Source organism: Periplaneta americana, chromosome 4, assembly GCF_040183065.1.
Source record: "Periplaneta americana isolate PAMFEO1 chromosome 4, P.americana_PAMFEO1_priV1, whole genome shotgun sequence".
Classification (NCBI taxonomy): domain Eukaryota; kingdom Metazoa; phylum Arthropoda; class Insecta; order Blattodea; family Blattidae; genus Periplaneta; species Periplaneta americana.
Genome location: NC_091120.1, coordinates 104,531,683 through 104,558,448, shown reverse-complemented (window position 1 = coordinate 104,558,448; position 26,766 = coordinate 104,531,683). Strand labels below are relative to the sequence as shown.

General features: G+C 35.4%; 1 protein-coding gene across 8 annotated transcripts in view; it reads right to left on the bottom strand.

Moving 5' to 3' along the window:
* LOC138698100 (uncharacterized) overlaps nucleotides 1–26,766 on the bottom strand; it is a 960,595-nt gene that overhangs the window by 530,173 nt on the left and 403,656 nt on the right. For all 8 annotated transcript variants that reach the window (XM_069823820.1, XM_069823825.1, XM_069823823.1 and 5 more), the window contains one exon: nucleotides 21,253–21,404. In XM_069823820.1, coding sequence (XP_069679921.1) covers nucleotides 21,253–21,404 — 152 coding nt within the window. The remainder of the gene's footprint in view (nucleotides 1–21,252; nucleotides 21,405–26,766) is intronic.

Below are 26,766 nucleotides of genomic sequence, written 5' to 3'. Positions count from 1 at the left end.
GCATTCCTGAAATTACTTATTGTACTGATCATAGTAGTGGAAATCGTTGTAAAAATGCTCAAAACACAATCGAAGTTTCCACCACGAACATTTCAGAAAAATAAATTTCTCACATTCAGCTTTAGAGGACTAGTTCTGTACAACAACATGAAAACAGAATTCTACAGGAGTGACGAATTTATTACGTTTGTTGTCAAGGCACCCGGCTTAATGCCAGTCATATTTAAACATATTTACATATTACCCGTCCAAGGCAAGTGACGGCCTGGCAGTTAGGCGCGCCACTTGTTAAGTTTACGAATGATACCGTTATGCAGTCGGTACAGTCAGATTACAGAGGCAACTGAAGCACGAGATACTAACGTAACGTCATATTATGCGACCACGTGACTTATTATCTCGATTTCATGGCATCATTTTTGCTTGGACATAAGAAAAAATCTTGTATCATTACATAAATAAATGAAATAAAAAAGTTAATAATTACAGTATTAGCGATATACGTAGTTACACACAATTTTCAGTTACTTGTTACATTTAACTTACAACTTACAAATGGTTTCTAAGGAACCCGTAGGTTCATTGCCGCCCTCACATAAGCCCGCCATCGGTCCCTATCCTGTGCAAGATTAATCCAGTCTCTATCATCTTATCCCACCTCCCTCAAATCCATTTTAATATTATCCTCCCATCTACGTCTCGGGCTCCCCGAAGGTCTTTTTACCTACGGTCTACCAACTAACACTCTATAGGCTATGCATTTCTGGATTCGCCCGTAATTGTTACATATGTATAAAAATAAATGGTTCACACATATCACAAGAATGGATCATGGCGAAATACCACTAAAAGTGTACAACCATAGACCACAATGAAGAAGATTATTGGAAGACCATTTAAATTATGAAGTCAAATGTTGAAATGGAACAGCCTAGAGTGCATAAACCATGTGGTGATTGTGATGATGACAATGACGACAATTATTATTATTGATGCGTCATAATCAGGGAAAGGATTTATATGTAAATACATATTTACTTATAAAGCTAATATAATTTATATTTTGCATTATCTTTATGTTTCACAATGTGTAGGGTTGAAAAATCCTACTTTTATTTTCCATATTTTTCCATATTTTAGAGTTTAGTACATATTTTCGTTAATTTCCATATATTTTCCATATTTCATATAAAACAGTCCATATTATATTAGGTTTAACAATAAAACAAAACAAAATTCCATTAACTTTTAAAAATACATTTCAACAATAGAGATTTAAACACATGTTCAGTAATCCCTTTAACATCAGAGTTATTTGAAAATTAGCAGTCCTATCAACAATGGGAAAGTAAGTTACAAAACTGTATTAATTTAATTTAAAATTTTTAACAGACTTCAGTTGTGCAGCTCAACAGTTAAATGCCAGTCAGAGTACACATAGGTTCAGTTTTGTAAATCATACTATAAAGACGGTAAATATGCCAAAAGTACGTCATTCAGTCAATTTAAAATCAAAACTAACAAGTTACATTTCAGAATTTAAAGAAGATGGTTTATCAACTGACAATAAAATATTATTTTGTAATTTGTGTCAGTGTGCAGTATCATCTACACAAAAGTTCCTGGTGCAACAACACATTACAACTAGTAAACATCAGGCCAACAAACAACTAAATTCCAAGCAGAGACAATTGTTTTTAACACAACCAACAACATCGAATGTAAGATCTGAGTTTAACATCGACCTGTGCCGTTCTCTCATCTCTGCTGATATTCCTCTCTACAAACTAAAGAATAAGGTCTTCAGGGAATTCCTTGAAAAATATACTCAACATACAATCCCGGATGAGTCAACACTTAGGAAGACGTATGCTCCATCCATCTACGATGAGACAATACAGAAGATAAGAGATGAAATTAAAGATAGTTCAATTTGGGTTTCCATTGATGAGACTCCCGACAAAGAAGGTAGACTTGTTGGTAATGTAGTTATCGGTTTGTTAAGTGAACAATATTCTGAACGAATTCTTTTACATTGTGATGTTCTAGAAAAGTGCAATAACAAAACTATAGTTAAACTGTTCAACGAAGCTATGGGTATCCTGTGGCCAAAGGGTATTATGTACGATAATGTGTTATTCTTTATTAGCGATGCTGCCCCTTATATGGTCAAAGCTGGACAAGCATTATCTGTTGTATATCCTAAATTGACTCATTTTACTTGTGTGGCGCATGCATTTCATCGTGTGGCAGAAGTGGTCAGAGACAATTTCCCTAAAGTAGATTTGTTGATTTCATCAGTGAAAAAAGTATTTCTCAAAGCTCCCAGTAGAGTTAACGTGTTGAAAGAAATGTACCCTGAAATTCCATTGCCACCAAAGCCAATTTTAACTAGATGGGGTACATGGCTAGAAGCAGTTGAATATTATGCCGAACATATAGACTCTATTAACAATGTTCTCCTTGCATTGGACTCTGAAGATGCAGTCTCAATTGATACTGCGAAAACAGTTACCTGTGACATAAGTGTGAAGAATGACTTAACTCACATTCAGCATACATTTTCATGCATCATAAAAACGCTCAAAAGTCTCCAAAATAGGCACCTTTCACTATCTGAAAGTTTTGAAATTATAAATAGTACTGTGGAACAACTGAATCGTGGTAGAGGTAAAGTTGCAGATGCAGTAAGAGCTAAGGTGGACACTGTACTTTCAAAAAACCCTGGATATGAAGAACTACAAAAGGTTGTTGCTGTGATGAGTGGTGAATCAACAGTGAAGATTAACTTGGACTTATCCCCAGCAGACATTGTGAAATTGAATTATGTACCAGTTACTTCTTGTGACGTCGAACGCTCTTTTAGTCAGTATAAATCTATCCTCAGAGACAATAGAAGAAGATTCACTTTTCAGCACTTGAAAGAAATGTTTGTAACCTATTGTTATGGTAACAGACAATAAAAATTGTGTTTTGTTGAAACTACATTGGAAGATAAGGTACGTCCATTATATTTTTTGTTTAGTTTGATTAAAATGTACCAATATTTAACGTACATAGTCATTTTTTTATAATTTTAAGTCCATATTTAATTCCATATTTTGGTAAAAATCCATATTTAATTCCATATTTTGGTAAAAATAACTACATATATATTTACATATTTCATATATTTTTAGTCCATATAAATCCGTTCCCTGGTCATAATGTATTCTATATACTTCTTGTAATTACTGTACATTGTCGAAAGTTCTTATCAGACTAAAATAATTGATTACAATTTACCTCATCCACATCAAAAGGTAATATAACATCTCCCTCTAATAATCCACGAGAAACGTATGGACACTAGAGTAAGTAATTACAGACATGAGTGTTGTCTGTGAATTAGTTTATTTACCCTGTAGTTGCATCTACAATCATACCACTATTTGGTTTAGGATCATTAAAACACAAAGCTTGTTTGCAAACGTTCATACTCAAGTGCGTATTATGCCAGATTAATGTTAATATTAAGTCTGTAATCCTCTACTGTGGCTAAAGTGATAGCATTTCTGGCTACAAGAGTTGCGGATCCACGTTCGAATCCCAGCAGGGACTGTTTATGCTTGCTTGTCTTGCGTTGTTCCTATGCTTTCTTACGTGTGGCCCTACATCAAGCTGACATATTGACGAATGGCTTTCAGAGTCCCTTAACTTGTGAACGACTCTTGTTCGTTCAAAGTCTTCGATTGAGAACGAAAAGTGCCTAGGAGCATAATCTTTTGAAATTAGGCGATTATGAAGATTATGAATCTTGAATCCAAAGTAGTTCTGCTCGGACTAAACTGTTTACTGGAAAAGTTATAGTGACGAAGTATTTTTCAACTGCAACTGCTACCGCGTGAGCACCTTGTGAAAGGTATTATGCGTCCAAGGGACTAGTATTCTTGATGTTTTTTTTTTAATCTAAGACAGTAAAACTGCCATATCGAAATATGATCATTTGATAAAGGTATTGTAAAATAAAGTAAAATTGTAACAAAATATACAGACAATTTTACTTTTTTTCCCCTCTTGTACGGAGGAGAGACCCGAAGGCTTGCACTGCAGCCGGAGGCTTATTGTGTTTAACATATCTATTCTGTGACTGATTGGGTAGCCGAATGGCCACGCTCTTGTACAAGTACAGCACGTCGTACCGTGAACTTAACCCGGGCTATTCTATGGATGATATGTGAATTAATGTTGACGAAATGAATCCGAGGTTCAGCACCGAAAATTACTCAGTAATTCTGCTCCAATTGGTTAGGAAAACCCCCAACCAAGTAACTTGTCCCAACCAGGATTTGAATCTGGGCCCGCTCGTTTCATGGTCAGACGTGCTAACCATTATTCCATTATTGGACCAATTTTACATTTACTTTACTTGTTTATTTAAAAAAGCAAGATATCATATGAAATTTAAACTCTAATTATTTTATTTACGCCTAATTTCGTCTTTAAATTTACACATTACACCGAGATCACTTTTCCTTTTTCTTCATTGTTTTGCGGTAAGTTATTCATATTTCTCCAAGTGGCTGCTTGAACACCTGCACAGTTCTAACACATCAGTACAGGGCTGTTGCAGAAAACATTACAGTGCTTCCATTGCTCAAATGACGTATAGAAATTCTTATACATTCAGAAATATAAAATAAATATTATAGTCCAGACACATGGTCCGAAGACATTGATTCGTCAATTTAAGCACAGAAACTTAATCATAAACAAAAGCAAGAAAAATATTTTGAATTAAATATTTTCTAACGTTAATAGAAAAAAAAAAAAAGAGTCCCGCCAAGTTTGAGTGGAGCAGTGCCCCCCATTCGCTCCCACCCCCATAACTGCGCCTATGTTTCTATTGGAACGCTTCTCAACAGCCTATTCACTCACCCGGGAACGTCGAATCCACCAACGGAAAACATGATAACCATTACACCATCGAAAAAGAATTGAGCTCATTCTATATTAAGATCGCTTAAGTAACAGACGTGACAGTTGTTTTAGAAAGGAAGAAAAGAAAGATTTTTAATATGATTGTTTACAGTACTGTGGCATTTCGCCAATATTGTTATATTTCTATGGAGCAGAAACACGTGCTTCAATCAATTATCTCAGTGAGAGCAGGTATAGGAAGATTCGGGTGCACTATTGTCTTTCTCTTGGAAGTTTTAATTTTTCGTTCTATTAAGTTTATGTAAGGTAAACGTTGGTAATATTGTGATACGAGTAATACTGTCATAGTTCTTTTTCAGAATTTATTACAATTTTACTCAGCGAGAGAAGAACCAGTTTTGTGCAGCAACTTGTCCATGAACGTTCACGCAAAAAACGATCTTCCTCTCGCTCAGTAAAATTGTAATGATTTCTCAAAAATAACTATCACAATATTATTCATATCACAATTTACCAACCTTTACTCTATGTGTAACACAGTAAAAACTTGGATTACGAACATTAGTTTCGAAAATGTGCTTTTAATCCAAAACACTCGCATATCAAAGCGATTTTCTCCATAAAAACGATGCAAACTCAGATTAATTCGTTTCACAACATTTTATTGATTTAAATACAGTATAATTAAGGTAAAATTCAAGACTTTACTGTATTTTGTTTTTGAGTGTCTTTCACCTGTTTTATTACTTACAGGCCAGATACTTTATGGTGACAGCTCTGGCCTGGCGACGCAGTGGTTTGGGCGAGTTCACTGTTTGTTCGAAGGGGTGTTCCTTTTAGTCTTCCCCTGGCTGCGCTAGCGGTCACATCTCGGGACCGTTAGTGTGGGCGTACAGTCGCGCTAAGATCTTACTACACCACCACTGTCTAAATGAAATGAAATGTACGTAACAAACACACTAAATTGCAATATACATATTGCAATTTAGTGTGTTTGTTACGTACATTTCATTTAGTTACTTAAATAGTTGTAGTGCTTCTGTTTTGTATTATTTGGCATGTAGTATTTATTGTCTAGATTCACTGCTATTTTCTGTTTGTGAAAATGCTGCCTGTTAGAAGCAAACTGAAAGGTCGGGTATTGCATTCGCAGTCGCGAGAAGTCGTGAGCAACGTGTAGAACTTTATGAAGATAGCGCCGGGAGAAAAAACGTAACAAATGTTGGAAAACTTGTAGCAGAGTTTACTGCTGTGTCTGAGAGCTGTGTTAGCCAAATAATAAGGGAAAATAAAGACATTGATAATCGGCGCCAAAATCAACTGTGGACAACTTTAATGAAGCTGTCATAAGACGAACCAAAGCACGAGTTCTATATTTCACAGAAATAGCGGCCCACACTAAAAAAATATATATTATTGAAATTGAAAGACTGTCGACTTTCAGGGAGGTATCTCGACTTTGAGGAAAGTTATTTTTAAATTACGATTTCATTGAAAAAAAAACACACAAAATAATCGCCAAATTCTGGTCGAGCATCACAGCATTAGGGCCAAAAGTTTGCAGTATTTGAGGAATATAAATAAGTACAGAGAAGAAGGCCGCTCCATCTTTTACATGGCTGATGATGATGATGATGATGATGATGATTATGATGATGATGATGATGGTGGTGGTGGGAAAGGTAACAGTGAAGCACTGATGAACATTACCGATATTTCCGCATGAGTATATTTCATTGTTAATTAGTGATTAACTGTTAAATATAGTGATACGATTGCTGCTCAATGTATTTCCACATTAGTGTTTATTTGTGATTATTGTTCCGAACTGCTGCTCATTGTATTTCCACATTGGTTTACTTCTTTATTGTTTATTATTCTTCCTAACTCCTGCTAATTGTATTTTCATTAGTTTACTACTTTAGTGTTTATTAGTGATTATTGTTCCGAACTGCTGCTCATTGTATTTTCACATTAGTTTACTTCTTTAGTGTTTATTATTGTTCCGAACTCCTGCGCATTGTATTTCCATTAGTTTACTACTTTAGTGTTTATTAGTGACTATTGTTCCGAACTGTTGCTCATTGTATTTCTATGTTAGTTTACTTCTTTAGTGTTTATTATTGTCCCGAACTCCTGCTCATTGTATTTCCATTAGTTTACTACTTTAGTGTTTATTAGTGACTATTGTTCCGAACTGCTACTCATTGTATTTCTATGTTAGTTTACTTCTTTAGTGTTTATTATTGTCCCGAACTCCTGCTCATTGTATTTCCATTAGTTTACTACTTTAGTGTTTATTAGTGACTATTGTTCCGAACTGCTACTCATTGTATTTCTATGTTAGTTTACTTCTTTAGTGTTTATTATTGTCCCGAACTCCTGCTCATTGTTTTTCCATTAGTTTACTACTTTAGTGTTTATTAGTGACTATTGTTCCGAACTGTTACTCATTGTATTTCTATGTTAGTTTACTTCTTTAGTGTTTATTATTGTTCCGAACTGCTGCTCATTGTATTTCCATGTTAGTTTATTTCTTTAGTGTTTATTATTGTTCCGAACTGCTGCTCATTGTATTTCCATGTTAGTTTATTTCTTTAGTGTTTATTAGTGACTACTGTTCCGGAGTATGAAGTGAACACAGTGACAGGAGCCCAAAATTATGCAGACGCTGCAATGTGAGACTTCATTTCTAATATGACTGTATTTCTCTCCCTCCATTCGCTCCGTCTCGGGTCGGTCTTCCTCCCACAGTCGAACCTTCTCCTCTCTCGCGTCGACGAGCTGTCACCATAAAGTAACTGGGCTGTACAAGGAGAGGACACGCTCTGTATATCACCGAATGAAATAAGATTTTGTGAGATGAAAATACAAGAAGTACTGTTTAAAGTCATACCTGGTATGGGTGGCCAATGACCCCTCGTTTTGGAAATATTGGCTATTGTTTGTGACATACTTCCGTTAGGTGCCTATTAGGGAAGCGTTAGACTGTGTAAAAGCGTAGCTCATATGGTTGGGTGCTGAGTTGTTATGCAGGCAACCTGAGTTCGAATCTTAATTGGTCCTATATTTTTTCTTTTAATTTTACCTGCCCTTCCCACGAGTCCAGAATTAGAAGAAATGGCTGCTCTTTCACGTCTTTATTACTTTCTCCAGGTATTATGGAGTTGAGATGTCAGCTTTCCTGATGAAGAACGTGTTACACATATATTTCCGAATTTAGAAGTGAGTTCATCTACTTGAAGTTGCACTCTTGGGCCAAATTGTCCTTTTGGTTCTAATAATAATAAATATAATAATAATAATAATAATAATAATAATAATAATAATAATAATAATAATAATAATAATAATAATATCATCAAGTTTTTTAAAAGATGAGAAGGCATTAGGATTCGAACTGGAGTTGCCTGGATGATAACTCAGCATCCAACCATATAAGCTACGCTGTTACATAGTCTAATGCTTCCCTATTAGGCACCTAACGGAAGTATGTCACAAAGAATAGCCAATATTTCCAAAACGAGGGGTCATTGGCCACCCATATCAGGTATGACTTTAAACAGTACGTCTTGTACTTTCATCTCACACAATCTTATTTAATTCGGTGATATACAGAGCGTGTCCTCTCCTTTTTAGTAAACTTTTTGGACTTTAAAGAAAATATTTTCACTGTCACTAACGGAACCACTTCTGACTGCTTGACTGACTTGAATCTTTCGCTTTGACTACGAAACTATCCAATAACACCTGGTTTTGTCTCGTTTTGAGGATTTTGCGGAAATGTGACATTTTGTTGTTTAACAGATTTATTGCACACACTACTACAATCTTATCAGGGTGGTGAATTTGAACAAATTTTGTACTACTTCCCACTTTTTACATACCTCTTTAATTTCATTTGAAACAAGAAACGCCTCTGCTCTTTTCTTCTCTTCCTCCTCAGACATTGCCTCTTGATGTTGCTCGCAAGCGAAGCAAGTTACGTACAAATCGTGCTGCTCGTATTGAAAGACATGGCTCGTTTATCAAACAAAAGTGTTTCCTCATTATTCGCTCGTTTTGCAAAACACTCTCAAACAAAGTTACTCGTAATCAAAGGTTTTACTGTAACTTTAAGATCACCATTCCTTCCTCGTCCCTATTAAATTATTGATTCGAACATACATACATTCATTAATCCAATGACGATAAGAAAGGAAAACAATATTAAAAGCTATCTTTGCAAAGGAATTTGGGCCGTGGGAAGAATCTATTTGGACTCCAAGCCGTTTGGTCACTTATCCGATTTCGTTTTTCGTCGTTCCACTGAGGGAACATAGATAAACTCTGAAGGACAAAGCCGGAAATGGATGTAACCCAATATGTTCCACATAAGGGAGAAAAGTCACAGAGTACTATCCATAAAATAGCTGACCAGGAACAAGGCGGAGTCTTCTAATTTTTAAATATATCTTGTAGGCCTACATAAAGTTTCCAACAGTTCCACGTGAGCTAGTTGGTGATCGCTAGTAACACCGCGGAGAACTATTAAAACCGATCTCATGAAGACTCAATACTATTGCAGTAAAACTACACTGTACAAGAAGAAAACTACCATTGAAATTGTAATATTGTTTCGTTATGGCTATACAAGTATTCCTCCTGATCTTGATGAGAATGACACATAACACTTCCGAATTTCGTGACCTGAGTGTTATTCACAGTATTCATACAGAATGCATGACGCACGCTTATGCTACAGACCCGAAGGGAAATACGAGTCGTCTATATTTGAGGATTTGGTGACCCAGACAGTTCGATGATACGAGAATTAGACTGCCCCAGTTACACGACGAGGTAAATATACCTGTCCCTTCCGTTTGCTTGTCAAATGCTAACTCTCTGAGGCCTGTGGGATACCCGGCGAGTTATATACAGACAATCGTATTTGGTATTGTCCTTCGAAATTGCTTCCTCTAACGTGACGTAATGTATACATTACACATCATTGAACAGCAATAATAGTCAAAGCTGAACTGTCACTTTATATCAATTCCCAGTGATTGTTGTATCTCATTATGATTCATGTTAACTTAGGTGGTAAAGTGAATCCATAAACATGCAAATGAGGAGGAAATCTTCTTTATCAATTAATAAAATACTGAAATTATGGAGACATAGCATACAGTATAAACTACTGACTGGTCCTATATTTGTGTTTTTACGTTTGCTTATCCTTGTTTAGCTTAAGGTGTTCGGTACAGCTTACAGCAGTAAAATTTTGGAGATATTCAACATTCTTCCCCCCTCCATTACTGTGTCTTGTATAATAATGAAAGTTAGTATGTGTAAAACACTGTCCTTCTACTATACGAAAAAAATATTTTCACAATTTAAAGTATATATATATATATATATATATATATATATATTTTAATTCAGTTCACTGTGCAGTGATGAAGCGTTTTCCACATAACTAAAAAATTATCCAACATACTGTGATTAAATTTTTTGTGTGTATTTATGCATGTCATATCTACAATATGATGCAAGATCACTTCTCTACCTTTGATAAATTGTCTTATAAAAATAAATTCTTTTTTAAAAATAGTCTTCTAACACAAAATAAAAAAAAATATTATTTATTAAGGAATGTAGTTTAAAGAGCATGATATTGTAAACATGAGTTTCAGCAATAAAATAAAAAAGAGAGAATATGAAAAAGTTAACAAGTTTATGAGTTACGAGGGAAACGTTTCATCACTACACAGTGAACTGCCAACAATTTGAATTTTGAAAAAAAAAAAAAAAAAAAAAAAAAAAAAAAAAAAAAAATTAATCGTAAAAATGATTTTTCATATAGCATAAGGACAATATTTTACACATATCAATTTTCATTATTGTACAGGATACAGTAATTGAGGGAAAAAATGTTGAATATTTCCTAAAATTTTACTGCTGTAAGCTGTACCTAACCTCTTAAGTGTCTGAAACTTCTATGTAACTAATATAAACTTGATACGTATGTATACAAATCGGAGCTCAGGATTAGTTATTGAAAATTTGAGAATATATGTACTCGTCATCATTAAAAATACTTTTACTTCACCCTTTGGAAGAACCTGAACAATATGCCTAACTATCACCATTTTTAACAGATAATAGCAGAGCTCTCATATTACCAGAATTCAACTGACATCGTACAGCACAAAAATTTCACTAATATGGCTAATTAAATCTTATGATAGACCGGTTACATATTTTTCCATTTACAAAGTGTTTTCGTCATTTGTTAAAAATCCTGTTCCTAAATTTAAGGACTCATAGCCTACTTCTAGCACAGATTTCCTTGATTGTTATACGTGCGAGAAGTTGATTAAAATCGCTTCATCCACATAAAAACTTTCAGAGGGACTTAAACACAGAGAAATATAAACACAAGTACAGAGAAAGATTAATAACTTAATAATCTGCTTCCTAGTGTTGTCCTTTTACAATGAAACACAAACTTTTAGGGCCGTATTCATAGACATTCTTAGCGTAGGCTTCCAGTGGATGATCAGCGAACTAACGTTTTTCGTATTCATAAATCATTGTTAGCGATATGATATAATATGAATCCTGTACAAGTAACCATTCGTTAGCCGGGGCTAGTTTAGCACGCTCGTAGCGCGGGCTAGCAAAAGGTTTATGAGTAGCACCCTAAGGTCGAATCAGACCATTTAATAAGGCAGAAAGAGGCGGCGACAGAGCAATTGAGGAAGCAGTTATGCGGTTCAATGTTAAAAATATAGGCTTATTAATTTATCGATGAAACAGTGACCATAACTGGGCATTGTACGAAAAGTGATGATTTGACCCTTCAAGAGCACCCCCCCCCACTTCTGCAAATAAATGTGAGTACAATCAGTTTAATGAAAGTAATATGAACAGAGACACTGGTGATGCGTCTTCTAATGAAAACGTTAATGCAGCAGAGTCAATTGGTGAAATATGCACTTTTGATAGCGCTGACCCTGGCTTTTTGCCACATCCAATTCAGGACAAAACAGACTGCAAATTGTCGAAAAAGAACTCGTTCGAGAAGAAAATTCTGTGTTTCCATTGGACGTCAATAGGAGACACTTTTCACCTATCCACTATTTCAGTATTTTAAACAATAAAGAAAAACAGGATCGAGGTTGTCTTGTAGCCTATATTCTAAAAATCGACATAGGGTACATTATTTTGCTTGCCGACTTTTTTCGACCTCAGTGGCAGCATTATTTTTTCAGGGGTGTAACGAGTGGAAAAGCCTTATTACTGTACTTGTCTAAAATCACGTGAAAATAGTCCAGACTATTCAGATGTAATTCAAGATTCCAGTTCAATTTAAAGTATAAAAATGAAATGAGTTTTGATATCGTGTGGAAATATTTTAGCTCATTTCAAAAATATTAACCTAATAGATTACTGTGAATTATTGCCAGTGTGTAAGAAGAGTTTTTAAGACTAATTATTATTATTATTATTATTATTATTATTATTATTATTATTATTACGAGGCGCATCCAGAAAGTAAGTTTCCCTATTTAAAAAAAAAAAGAACACACACTTTCAGGAAAACATTTATTGGCAACAGGTACAGCAATGTTTCAGCTATTTTTCAACATAGCCACCATCAGAATTGAGACACTTGTATCGTGGGACCAACTTTTGAATCCCTTCTGTCGTAGAACTCTGCCGCCTGTGAATGGAACCAGCGTGTGACAGACGTCTTCAGCTCTTCAACGTTGCCAAAACGCTCACCGGAGGACAGGAATTTCTTGAGGTGCAAGAAAACGTGAAAATCGCTGGGAGCAAGATCAGGACTGTAGGGTGGATGATCAAACAACTCCCAGCCAAATTCCGTCAAAACAGCTGCTGTGCGCCGAGCCGTATGTGGACGAACATTGTCATGGAGGAGCACAACACCTGCAGTAAGCATTCCACGCCTCTTGTTTTGAATGGCACGTCGCAATTTCCGCAGTGTTTCACAGTAACAGTCAGCGTTCACTGTTTCACCTCTTGGAAGGAAGTCAATGAGCAGAATGCCCTTCCTGTCCCAGAACACCGTGCACATCACTTTCCGTACCGACAGCGTCTGTTCGAATTTCGTCCTGACCGGAGATCCACTATGCCTCCAATGCATTGACTGCTGCTTTGGTTTCCGGGGTGAAGTGCGAAATCCAAGTCTCATCGCCCGTGACGATCCTGTCGAGGAACTCGTCGCCGTCATCGTGATACCGTTGCAGAAATGTCAGTGCTGCTCCTAAACGTTGCATTTTGTGTTCGGTTGTCAGGTTTTTCGGCACCCACCTGGCACACACTTTTTTGAACAGCAGGTGCTTAGTGACAATCTCATGCAACAAGGATCGCGATATCTGCGGAAAATGGCTGCTCAGCTCCGTAATCGTGAAGCGACGGTTCTCCATGATGCACTGCCGCACCAGCTCAACACGATCATCCTTGATGAGGGACGGTCGCCCACTGCGCTCTTCATCATGGACACTTTGACGACCTTCGGAAAACTGCCTACACCAGCGACGCACCGTCTGCTTACTCATAATGTTCGGCCCACAGACCTGACAGAGCTGCCGATGAATTTCAATTGGCGCAATGCTTTGTGCATTAAAGAACTTTATCACCGACCGAACCTTGCAGGCGGCGGGAGAAGAAATAAGAGCTTCCATTTCAGACCACTGCTGCCACGCTACTGGCACCAGGCGGGACCTGTCCGGCTGGCATATGATTGATACGTCATAGATCTGTTACGCATGCGCAATTGACATGGCTAATTACGTTTACTTTCAAGGGGAAAAAATCAAGAAACTTACTTTCCTAATGCGCCTGGTATTATTATTATTATTATTATTATTATTATTATTATTATTATTATCAATATATTGATATAGGGCCTTGAATACAGGTTTACCTAGGGCCTCGCAATTTCTAGCGCGCCACTGCACGCACTAGACATTTAGGGCCATATTCATAGACATTCTTAGCGCGGGCGTCCGGTAGATGATCAGCGAACTAACGTTTTTAGTATTCATAAACTAGTGTTAGTGATATGATATGATATGATATGATATGATATGATATGATATGATATGATATGATATGATATGATATGATATGATATGATATGATATGATATGATATGATATGATATGATATGATATGATATGATATGATATGATATGATATGACATGATATGATATGATATGATTCCTGTGCAAATAACCACTCGATAGCCGGGGCTAGTTTAGCACGCTCGTAGCCCGGGGTAGCGAAATGTCTATGAATAACACCCTTAAACTCCAGCTCGGAGTCTGACTCTGTCCTACGCCAACGTTACCAATTCTAACATCAGCATCGGCTGTTCACATAAGCTACTATTATTATCTCTAATTTTGAAGGAAGCGAACACTTGAATCAGGGATTGCAGAAACACCACATGTCACTATTCGTGGCGAAATAAGTTTATTCGAGTGTCATGGACTGTTGATATAGGGCTATCATTCCCTGCAGAAACCACATATGTAAGTACAGCCGTCTCACATTTGGATACATGTGAAATCCTGGAAGCGCGCAGAAACAACTCATGTCAAAGACATGTGCCGACACATTGGTTCCGATTCCAGACGGCAGACATCTACGACACAAGGATACAAAAATTGATCCCACTGAATGACAAATGTCTCAATTCTGATGGGGAATATGTTGAAAAAAAATAAATCAACAATTGCTATATGTTCCAATAAAACTTTCCATGAAATTTTGTTCTCTTTCTGTAAACGGCCCCAGGGAAACTTATTTTTTACGGCCTTCGTAATTGCGCTCCAATGGCCAAAATTTGTGTAAGCACTTCTTTTGACATTATTAAAATGATGGAAGAAAAAAGATTAATTTTTTTATTTGCCCCCATGAGAATGTTTGCTTGCAAGTACAAAGGAGAATACCATATTTGCCTTCTTCATTGGCATACCGGTATCCAGACAAAATCGTGCCAACTCAAAGAGAGAAGTTTGAAGATATACGAAAACTAATGCGTTACATACCACATTAATATCAAGAATTTTACGATCAAATTCTTCAGTAGCCTATTGTGGAAAAATAAGTTAATTTATTTTCTGAACTTATATATTATGTACACAGTAGGCCTATGCATATATTATACCCCTAATTTGACAAATAAACTTCAGGTGAACTGAAATTATCATACTACAATTTTGATTCCTTGCAGAAACAGCACAATTTTGTTTTTAATTATGGTTTATTTAACGACGCTCGCAACTGCAGAGGTTATATCAGCGTCGCCGATGTGCCGGAATTTTGTCCCGCAAGAGTTCTTTTACATGCCAGTAAATCTACTGACATGAGCGTGTCGAATTTAAGCACACTTAAATGCCATCGACCTCAGCCGGGATCGAACCCGCAACCTCGAGCATAGAAGGCCAGAGCTATACTAACTAGAAAAAAGACACATGTCAAACTAATATATATTGATTTATTTCATTAACAATTCATTAGATTCCAATAAATTTGGTATAAAACGACACATCTATTAGGCTTCTGTCTGAAGAAGCCAGTACTATAACCAATGATGTGGTCTACCACAAGTAATACCGTTTTTGTATCTACTGAAAAATTTAGTTTTCATGACATGTGCTGTTTCTGCAATCCCCGATTCACTTATTTTCAACAACATAGTGAAAACAGTGCTCTTTTTTGAGACACCAATTGCATTTTTTATAGCATGACAAGGAACTGAAATACATTTAGCGGTTTGTAAACAGTTCATAAAATAAAACTACAAAGTAGTCAAAATGATGTTAAAAATTTACAATCTCACGTGTATTTCTAAGAAATGAACAAAGGATTACAATAATTAGTCATATTTCAAGAGTGTTTATAGACTACAGATATGTTTGCCACATAATTGGCACATACACACATGGTTATTATAAGTAAGACAAGAGGATGAATAAATATCGACTGATTTATGACATTCTCGAACAACGGTATGAAGTAGCTATGTACTGTAGGTACAACTAAGACTACGCAGCCAGCGGCAACCCTGTTTTGTTCATGTTGTGTTGAATTCGGGCTCACAGCCAATCTCGTATACAACGCTTATTGTGAGTTATCTTTATCATTCCTAATAATACCTGGTACAGGCGAATGTTGTTTAACTCTTCAATATGTAACACTCAGAATATGGCACAATATTTTTAATTATTATAAATGCAAATGCATTTAGGCCTACATTCTCTTGACAACACATTTCAATTAACAATATTAACGTAACTAATGCAAACTCGTATAGCTTGAAGAGCGTTTTTAACATAATTAATGAAATGAATGCACGTGATTTTTAGAGATGTGGGTAAATACAATACTTTAGATTTAGAATAAAAACATATAATCGTAGACAAACCCAATTAGCGTAAAGGTTTGGAAGTACAGTTTGTATGCGTTTCGTTATGGAGTTGTATGTGTTTATTTTGGTAATTAGTTTATTGTTACATATAGCTACCAACGAATAAACCCGGTCTGGGTGGCGCAAACGGTAGAGGCACGTAATCTCTAGCGCTTGATCCGAAGGGCTGTAGGTTCGAATCCCGCCTAGGGCATGGGTGTTGTGTTTGTTAAGGAAAATGGAATGAAACAGAAAAAAATGATGTACTGTGTATTTTTTTATTTCAGTTGGTTATTTTACGACACTGTATCAACTACTAGGTTATTTAGTGCCGATGAGATTGGTGATAGCGAGATGAGGCCGAGGATTCGCCATAGATTACCTTGCATTCACATTTCGGTTGGGGAAAACCTCGGAAAAAACCCCAACCAGGTAATCAGCCCAAGTGGGGATCGAACCCGCGCACGAACGCAACTTCAGATCAGCAGGCAAGTGCCTTAACCGACTGAGCCACGCCGGTGGCTTATACTGTGTATAAACAAGTCGTCTGAACATAATACAGGAGCAACTAATCGAATCGTAATATGTCAGACAAAACAAATTTTTCAGAAAAAACCCAAAAAAAACTCTGTATTTTCTAAACCTTTGTAGTACAAAATATGAACAAAAACATTTGCTATGCTTGCTGAGATATATATCGCAATTAAAACAATTATAAAATCATCAAAGTTATTAAAAAATTAATGTTGGACAAATTACGTTTTGAAGCAATTTCATGGACATACGAGTATTACACTTTATTTCATTTTACACGTTACAGGGAGTTTTATTTCAAAATTTCTATGCACATAATATTAATTTATTAATAATGCAATGATAAAATCTGCAATACAACTGCTCCAAAAGTAAAAAATAATGTCTGGTATAATGAAATTAGTATGCAGTTTAGATGTAAGCCGACTTTAAATCTTGCAAGTGAATGAAAATTAATTATAGGTAGGTGGTCATTTAGCAAAAAAAATTGAAAAATACAGGGACATAATTTTATTTGTACTAACATTTTTAATATTAACCTGTCTATATCTTTGAATTAAAGGTCTAGAACCGAAAACACCGCTTGCTCCCCCTTCCAAGACTGGAGTTCGATGATACTGGCGTAAAATACAAATCACTTTACTAGGTATAGGAGGGAAGAAAAGTAGTTCATCCATTTATGTAAACTAGAAAATATCGCAATTTTGAGTTTGATAATTTTCATTAGGTTTTTGTTTAATCAAAATACAGTACTGTATTAACCCTTAGTGTTTTTACTCAGGAATTGAGCTATCCATTCGGAGTTATTAATTATGCAGTGTATATTGTACTGTTACAGCACATTAGCGTACAATATAGAAAATGAAGTTAAATTGAAAAATAATTACAATATGGATATTTAAACACATTTTTTAAAATGGTGGCCGTTCATTTCGATACAGGCTTCAATTCTTTTGTGCATATTATCGCACTATAGACTATTGTACCTAATTCCAATTACCAGTTTCGTCCTTCGTACGAGTAACTCATGTTGAAATAATTCTATACCTGTTCTATAAAACAGTACTTCACGTACTGTAAATTTAATCTTCACTTCTGCCCGATCCGAAAAGATAAAATTACTCGGAAATGCTATTTACTGTCCGTTCAAGTGGTGTTGTCGCAGGGTCTTAGAAGGGGGGGATCACGTGACAGTTAATTACTTAACGAGGCCCTTTTATTTAAATTATTTTAAACAGTTATATAATATTACGTACACGTCCAATTCCTAACAGAAATTCATGTTTTCAGATAAGAGCTAAGACAGTCCAGCTACTAGATTTTACAGAGGGGCAAACAGAAGCAGGTGGGGGAAACCGGGATGCGACGTAGGCAAACGGACGACAGTACCTGTGTGAAAATATGATTCAATATTGGAAGTTTTCGTCACTGGAAAACGCGAACATATTTCTGGAACGTACTATACTCACTAACTCAGTACTGCATACGCGGCCTCGGTTCTGTGTGGAGAACAGTTGGAAGTTTACTAGTAGAGGGGGTGGGAGTGAAGTACATTAAAAAACTCGGGTACAATAAAAATTGAAGTAAAAGTAAAATGATGTCCCTGTATATCCGCAACTCTGATCTGATTTTATAAAAGAATATTTTCATACAAATTTACAGTTACCGGTAAGCTGCAGCCTTTGTAAAAAAAGGAAGTATTTTAAATTTAAAAGAATAGTGCAGCATAATAACAAACAAAACGTATATTTCATTAATTTAATCTGGCTCTTATTAAACTCTGAAACCTAATGTATAATACGCAAGCATGAAAAAATATGGCAACTTTGCATTGAGAAACTTGAAAGAGGACACGCTTCTTATTTCCTTCTCCTCGTGATTAATGTAAGCGATACTATAATACTATCGTTAAGTATCAGGACAGAGTGATTAAATTTCATATATCTGAGATTACAAGCTTATAACTTTTATTACAAGCATGCCAAAGGGTTGCATTCTGAAATAATACAAAACTTTTATCAGATTTTATAAATTTTATCAACTAACCTGGCTTCTTATTCTTGTTGCCGTTTGGATTTCCTTTCCATTCTCTTCTTCATATCTCTGTTTTCTGAATTTTCTCCCACAACCAAAATCTCCAAACTCATTCATAATTACACAACTAAAACTGTGGATACCACAACATGACAATGAGCATGCAATATACTCGTAAAATAAGATGTGAGTAAAGAATCATATAGTTCCAATTGTAGCAACAGTTGGATAGCAGCAGTATTAACACCTTGGGCATATTGAGATTCGATTCGTTTTCAGTGATGGACAAATCGCAATTCGTTGTGGAGGTTACTATTGTGAGTAGTTTTCAACACGATATATTCCGAATTAAGAGGTTAAGTACAGTTTACAGCAGTAAAATTTTGGAAATATTCAATATTTTTTTCCTCTAACTTTTAAAGTTGTAACACTTATGGAAATATCCAAAATTTAATTTCAAATTTGCAAAAAAAATGAATGGCCAGAAGTGGACTTGAATGGTTATTGATCTCACCGCTTTAATTGTAACAGTGAAAATTATGCAAGATATTTAAGAAACAGTGCAACAAAGGTGAAATTAATATCCAAGTAAATTAATTTAGTTTAATTAGGAGCTTAATGCGAAGTGACAGAAATACCACGCGTATCTTCAATTTATTGACGTCAATTAGGTAAATTCAAGCTTGTATACAGGGTGTAAGGGGTATAAGAGCCATTATTTTAACCGATATTTTTTATACCATAAAGAAGAAAAAATGTCCTTACAATTTTTTTCTAATTTCAGTATTTAACTAATTATATTAAAGTTTACAATAACAGACATAGTACAGCTGAAACGTGAGGAGGAGGTTTAGAAGTACACAGTGCAGCTCAAGCGGGTGCAGACATACCGGTACAAAACAGATGCTCTGTTCTAATGCAGGAGCGACCATGACAATACTGTTGTTTACATAAAACGAGCAGAAAATACAAACTTTCAATCTCATTAATAGAACATTATGGTAAATTAACATTTTATGTAACAATATAGCTCTATGTTTTATTGTACGTCTAAAAATAAACAATAATGCTTTCTGCACAAAATCACAGGAAGTTTTTTTCTAATGCAACATTTCAATCTCTCCCGCTTCCGTAAAGAAGTATCATTTTAAAATAAATTTCTGATTGTATGATTGTCGAAACGGTGTAAGAGACTTCTAGTTTCTAATAATCGTTGAGAAACTGCTGCAAAAGTTCGCCGATTAGGGAACCTTCTTTGACGGTATATCCTTCTTGCCTCACTTAAATTACGACGGCTTTCTCCATAAATTAATAACATATGATATTCCTAAACTGTGAATGACATTGTAAGTTGTTTATCGAATACCCTGTACTGAACTGCCATCCGCTTGGCAGTAGAGCTATGGACAGGGAGCTTGGCTTGAACTCAGGTGACTCGTACCTACGTCTGTGCAGAGTACTGTCTGCTGAACGTTGCCAAGTATCTTACGCCAGAATATTAACAAACTTAAGCATGAATTTTTATTTACTTTTACGCAAACGTAACAGAATACACAAATATTTATTTAAATTAATATTAACTCTTTGCTAGATATGCCTACTGATGCAACTGTTTTCGTATTTTTACTAACGATATAAGCAGTATAATGCAAATAAAATAACAAAATAATTTTTTTTCTGGAAAAACTATCGAATTTTGACCCTATGTTGTATGGACATTTCTTGATCCTGTAGACCGTCCCCGACAACTGTGAAAAGGACGGCACTTATACCCCTTACACCCGTATATAACGCACAATACAGGGCACTCCGATCGATAATGAATATTTGCTTGATATTATAGGTAGTATGTCTCTGAACTGAAGCTTTTCTATGTCTGTGTTTTCATAAAAATGATTTGAAATATATGTTTTGTGCCATGTTATTTTATTATTACTAAATATTATATATTTGGTTCATAGTCGTGGCTATAGGAATAACATCCAATAACATAGACCCGCCCAGCAAAGTAGGCCTATGTCAAAGTTGAGGAACGTCGTTTGACTTATGACAACACGTAAAATAAAAATTATATCACATACAGTATACTTAATGTCAAATGAATATAGAAACAGGAAATAAGGGCACAAAAAGAATAGGGCTAATAATTGAGTCTTCTCATACTAGGTTTATCAGAGTGTATTCACATATTCGTAGGCCTGGAGTCCGGAATGTAACTAGGCCTATAACGTAAACTTCCATTTTCCGTACTGGTTTGTAGTACGGAAAGAAGTAAAATTGCATACAGTATAAACAAAACATATTTCTGTATACACTGAAAAATAGCTTATCTACTTACCACTCTATTTCCCAGGTTACGAACTCGACATGGCAGGTACACAGGTTGTCCAACAAGAGCTGAAATGCTGGACGTCGCTGTTTCGAATTCTGGAGTCACTTTTTCTTCTTCTGGGTGTCCCCAATCTCGACTTGGTTGGCCCCATGAATATCCTACAATATAAAGTGTAAACTCTCTTAGTGTTGTGCAAAAATATCCTCTGAAGATGATGTTTTGTATGTATGAGGTACTCAATAAAAGTATTCGTATATTATTACACAAACTGGTTAAATTTTCTATATGCAACTAGGCTATAAGTCGTTTACCTTTCTATTGCTTCTGTTCATAATGTCGCTAGTGTTGCGTTCATGTTCACTTACGCAGGATATTTTGAAAGGAGCAGAGATTTGGATAAGGACTAACACGTACAGTTGCACAATGGAAAAATCTCCGCTTTCATCAAGGTTACCTTAGCATCAGTCAAACTACTGCTCCCAATGAGTGTATTTCGTTTATGAATATAGTATTACTCGACCAAGGCCAGTGGAGTCCTGCAGCGTCACTGCTCCTGCGTTCGTAATACCGCATCGCGATAGTTTACATTACGCCAGCGGCTCCACTCGCCTCGGTCGAGTAACACCTAATTACAGCAGAATTCCATTTCGTCATAAGAGTAACTCGCCTGTCTGTTACGCTCACTTGAAAAAGTACTAATCTACTTATGCACAGTTCATATAAATCAGCTATGGGGACTATCAGCAAAGTAGGGAGGAAACGTTCCTACTCACCCCACATTCGTTTGATTGGCAGGCGAGGGGTAACGCAATTGTTTTGCTAAGTCAAGTGCAGTGGTGGATTCGAAACACCTTGCGCATCAGTAATTTCTCCGCTCTTATTTCTTGTTTCAAAATCTTTACAGTATTTTGTTTATAGGAAGTACACGTATCGTACAATAATTATGACGGCCACCTACTGTCATTAGGAAAATTATATATTTTTCAATTGTATAACTATTCCTTTATCATGTGCTCGAAAAATTCTTGAACTGCCTTGCGATCGACATAATAAAGTATTTCTTTTTTAAAAACAATAAAGAAAAAAAAAACAAAGCTCCATTGTCATTTAACTGCACAATATATTAAAAGATACAATGCTCAACGTAATAAATTGTTCCTTTTTAAAACCAATAAAGTAAGTAAGCTCCATTGCCATTTAACTTCAAAACATATTAAACACAATATAATGATCAACAAAATCAATTGTTTCTTTTTATAAATACTAAGAAAGTAAAACTAAGTTCCACTGTCATTTAACTTTAAAACATATTAAACAAAATATATGAGATATGAATGAAACGAAATACTACTGTAGGCCTATACTGCTGGTTTTTGTTGTTGTTGATTGCCCTCGAAATTCTTCTTATTAACTAAAAAGGATATATTTGGCTCTAAAATAGAACAACTCAACCGTAATACTGGAACTAAATGCATGTCTGTGATCCTAGACCTGGAGATAATGTTGGTCATATTCATTTTGAAAAGAAAAACAGCTCACAACAGTAAGTTGAGCCAAACATAGATACCATACGCATTGCAAATGTGCGCAGATTAGGGAATTGCTCCTCTGGTAGGTATTTAAAGAGATCTAATCCATTTTTCCTAAACACTTTAGTGGCGTGCTCTTTTTCATCTCTATAGTGGCTCTGATGCTTGGGTAACATCAAATATAAATGGATTATTGACCAGACACATCTCCATGTCCATTGCAGTTACTTCTGAAAATCTTTCTTGGAAAGAGAACGCATCAAGTAGGCCTAATATGCACTCAAAGTTTTAAATAAGTTCAGTTCCAGATACTTAATAAAATAATAAGTATCTAAATCCTGAAAATACCATAAACATATCTTGTTTTGTATCTTTTCACAAATATTAAGAAAATAGCTTTTAAAATTATAAATAAATACTTGTAAGATCACCGAAGTCCGCTTTATGCTTCCGATCAAAGTGGCGTTTAATATTGAAGCGTTTTATATGCACAATTTTAAACCTACATATTAAGCAACATACTTTCTTGTTTTTGTAAGTAACAAAAAATTATTTCTGCCACTCTTCCTGAAACTAACGTCCCGAGATCGAATCCATACCCGCCACTAAATGAAGCGCGTCTAGAGAAGCACCAGACGGTGGAGAGGGTCGGTGGAGTGAGGTAAGGAGGCTTTGAGTGCAGTGGCCCTTCGGAGCCATTTTTCCCCATGGTTGATATACATGTATACACTGGCATTGATACTACATTCTCCCTTCCTACTTTCATCGTCATCCTCACCCATTCCCTATATTACATTTACATGAACACTTACACATACACTCACCCTAGTACACGACATAACTTTTCACAGATACACATAATGCATAACGTGGCCCGCTGAAGTGGTGTGCAGCTTGAAAATGGGTCACAGTCCTGCCATCTATCCACAGTATGCGGAACCCGAATCACGCAAGTGAAATGGGTAGGCATTAGACATACATACACATACACACACATACTCTCTCTCTCTCTCTCTCTCTCTCTCTCGCACAATATACCTGCCTGAAATGTTTTACATTAAAATTTCAGTATATACTTAGGCCACAGGATTATGGTGTAATAAAGAAATGAAGAGAATGACTAAAGAAAGTGTATGCGCATCATAGTAAAAGCATAATATTATGTTCTCTCCAATTCTGAAGTATGGGAAGTAAGTAAAAGACAAAACAAAAAGTTGCAATATTAGATATGGATTTACAGAGTGTATATGCTGTAACATATTCGCAATAAAGTATTACAAAATAAAAAATGATTTAGAGGAAAGTAATATATCATAGATAGGAAAGACTGAACGAACATAGAAAACTACAATGACATGGTCATCCCACAAGAACTGAATCATATGGGACCCAGTGCATAAAGATCAAAAAATGTAGTTGAAATTATTCAAAATAAATTTTTAAGATATATATATATATATATATATATATATATATATATATATATATATCGTCGCTTAAGAAACAATACCGCGTAACTGACATTTTTAGTCAAAACTGTTTTTTTGCACAGATGGTACCTCCACTGTCATCTGCATGCATTGACAAGCGCGGGAATTTGATTGCATGAATGGCCTACGTGCGAAGGAGGGGGGTGCAATACCGTGTATCTGAAGTCACGAGAAGTCTGTAGGAAATACCGCGTATCTGACAACAGATAGGCTGTTATGTCTATTCCCTGCGCGCCATCAGTACGGTAGCTGGTTCTCGTTACTGCCTTGTAAAATTGTGTCAACAGTATGTGATATTCTGAGAAGATTAAAGAAATGTTCAATTTCAATTACTTTAAAAAGTAAATGTAATAGAATTATTTCATTATTGTCAATTGAATGTTTGTCGAGCTGAATTCACGCCGAATCTTACTGCAAGTTCATTCATTGAAATATAGGATATTTATTATTTTATTATTAGGCTATATAGACCTACAGATACAAGAAAAGAAATGAATCGGACGATGGTCAATTTAGCGAGAACGAAATCCTATCTGTGCTATGTTCTGCGTTCAAGGCGGGAGAAACTTCTGTGAACATTAACAAAGATATGGCATAACATGAGAAAAAAATTCAGGTTTGCAAAAAGATGTTTCTGTGTACATTGGGAATTAAAGAATGGACTGTGCGATATTGGTTAGCTAATAGTACTGATGGCGTCCCTTCTGTAAAAAATGAGTCATGTCCACGTGAAAAATCACAGAAAAAAGAGCATTCGAAAGAATTTCTTACTTCTTTCTTCAGTAGCCTGTCTAAATTACCTGCCTAGAACCGATTGTGCAGTCACAGTCACAATTATATGAGCTTTACTAAGAAAAAATGTGATGGCAGTAACCTAAGCCGAAATACTTTCGACAGTTTGTTCCAGGAGTCTAACCTCAGTCTCTTTAGGCCCAAGAAGGTTCAATATAATGTTTGCTGCAGCTATAAAGCCGGAAATATCAAAGAAGAAGAAAGGAAAACTCATAATGAAAGGAAAGAATTGGCAAGAAATGAAAAATATAAAGACAAAGAAAATGGGCAGAAAAATGTGTGTATAGTTTATACAGTGGATCTTCAAGCAGTTAAGATGGCACCATTTGTGCAGGCTAGTTCCATGTATTATAAAAGAAAATTAGCTGTGCATAATTTTACAATATACAACCTAGTCACTTATGAAGCAGTATGCTACTGGTTTGATGAGACTTTTGCATCATGCGTGCAGGATAGCCTACGTTAACCAAGCAAATGAAAGATCGTCTACTCCCAGGTATTCTGTATTCTGATGGTTGTAATTACCAGAATATGAACGTAGTAATAGCAAATGCCTTATTAAGATTAGCCATTAATACTAGTGTTACAATAACACAGAAATTTTTGGAAAAATGACATACGCAAATGGAATGCGATTCCGTCCATAGTTCTATTGAATGTAAACTGAAAGGACGTGAAGTAACACTTCCTAGCTAGTATGCTTAGATTCTTTCTGAAGAGACTAGGAAGAAACCATGCCCTTATGAAGTCCATTATCTGACTCATATCTTCTTCACCAACTTTGCGACTAAAGATTTGTGCTTATACGACTTTATTCGACCTGGGAGGAATAAAAAAGACTCTACGATCACTGACATAAGAGTCATTCAGTATTGCCCTGATGGTATAATACTCAAGTGCAATTTCAATGATGACTTGCAAGAGATGCCTACGCGCCCTAAGAAGGTCTCCAGGAATGTCGTTTTTCCAAAACTGTACAATGATAGGCTGAAGATTAATGAGTCAAAATGGAACATCTGCAGCAATTGAAGAATGTTATTCCACGAGACTGCCAATGTTTTTATGATAGCATTCCACAATAGGGTTAGTCAAGGATTACTTTTTATGATTCCAGTGTAGGCCTATATTATTTCTTTATTGTGATTAACGAATATTGTGCCTGAAAAATTGTTATCTTCATTATTACATTTTTATATGGTTTTCTATTCATTATTAGCAAATCAAGTCCATTGTCAATAATAATAATAATAATAATAATAATAATAATAATAATAATAATAATAATAATTATTATTATTATTATTATTATTATTATTATTATTATTATTATCATTGTATTATAAAATTAGATTTGTCAGCAATGTTTTAGTAACAATTATACTTATCTATTCAAATACGTAGTGTGAAAATAAAGTACCTGTTATCAGATTGTCATTATTATTATTATTATTATTATTATTATTATTATTGCAATAAACATTGAACTGTGTCTTCATTTTTTCTTTCCAATAGTTTCAGCATTTGATTGACTGTAAGAATGCAGCAATCATTGTCTGGAACGTAGATCTACTGCTGACTCAAGCTACAGCCTACCGACCTTGACCTCAATTCAGATGGTAGGACAACAATTCAGATAACACATTAACATATACAAGAGCACGAATAATATTTCCAGAAGACAGTTTTAACGCAAAGAAAACGCTAATCAA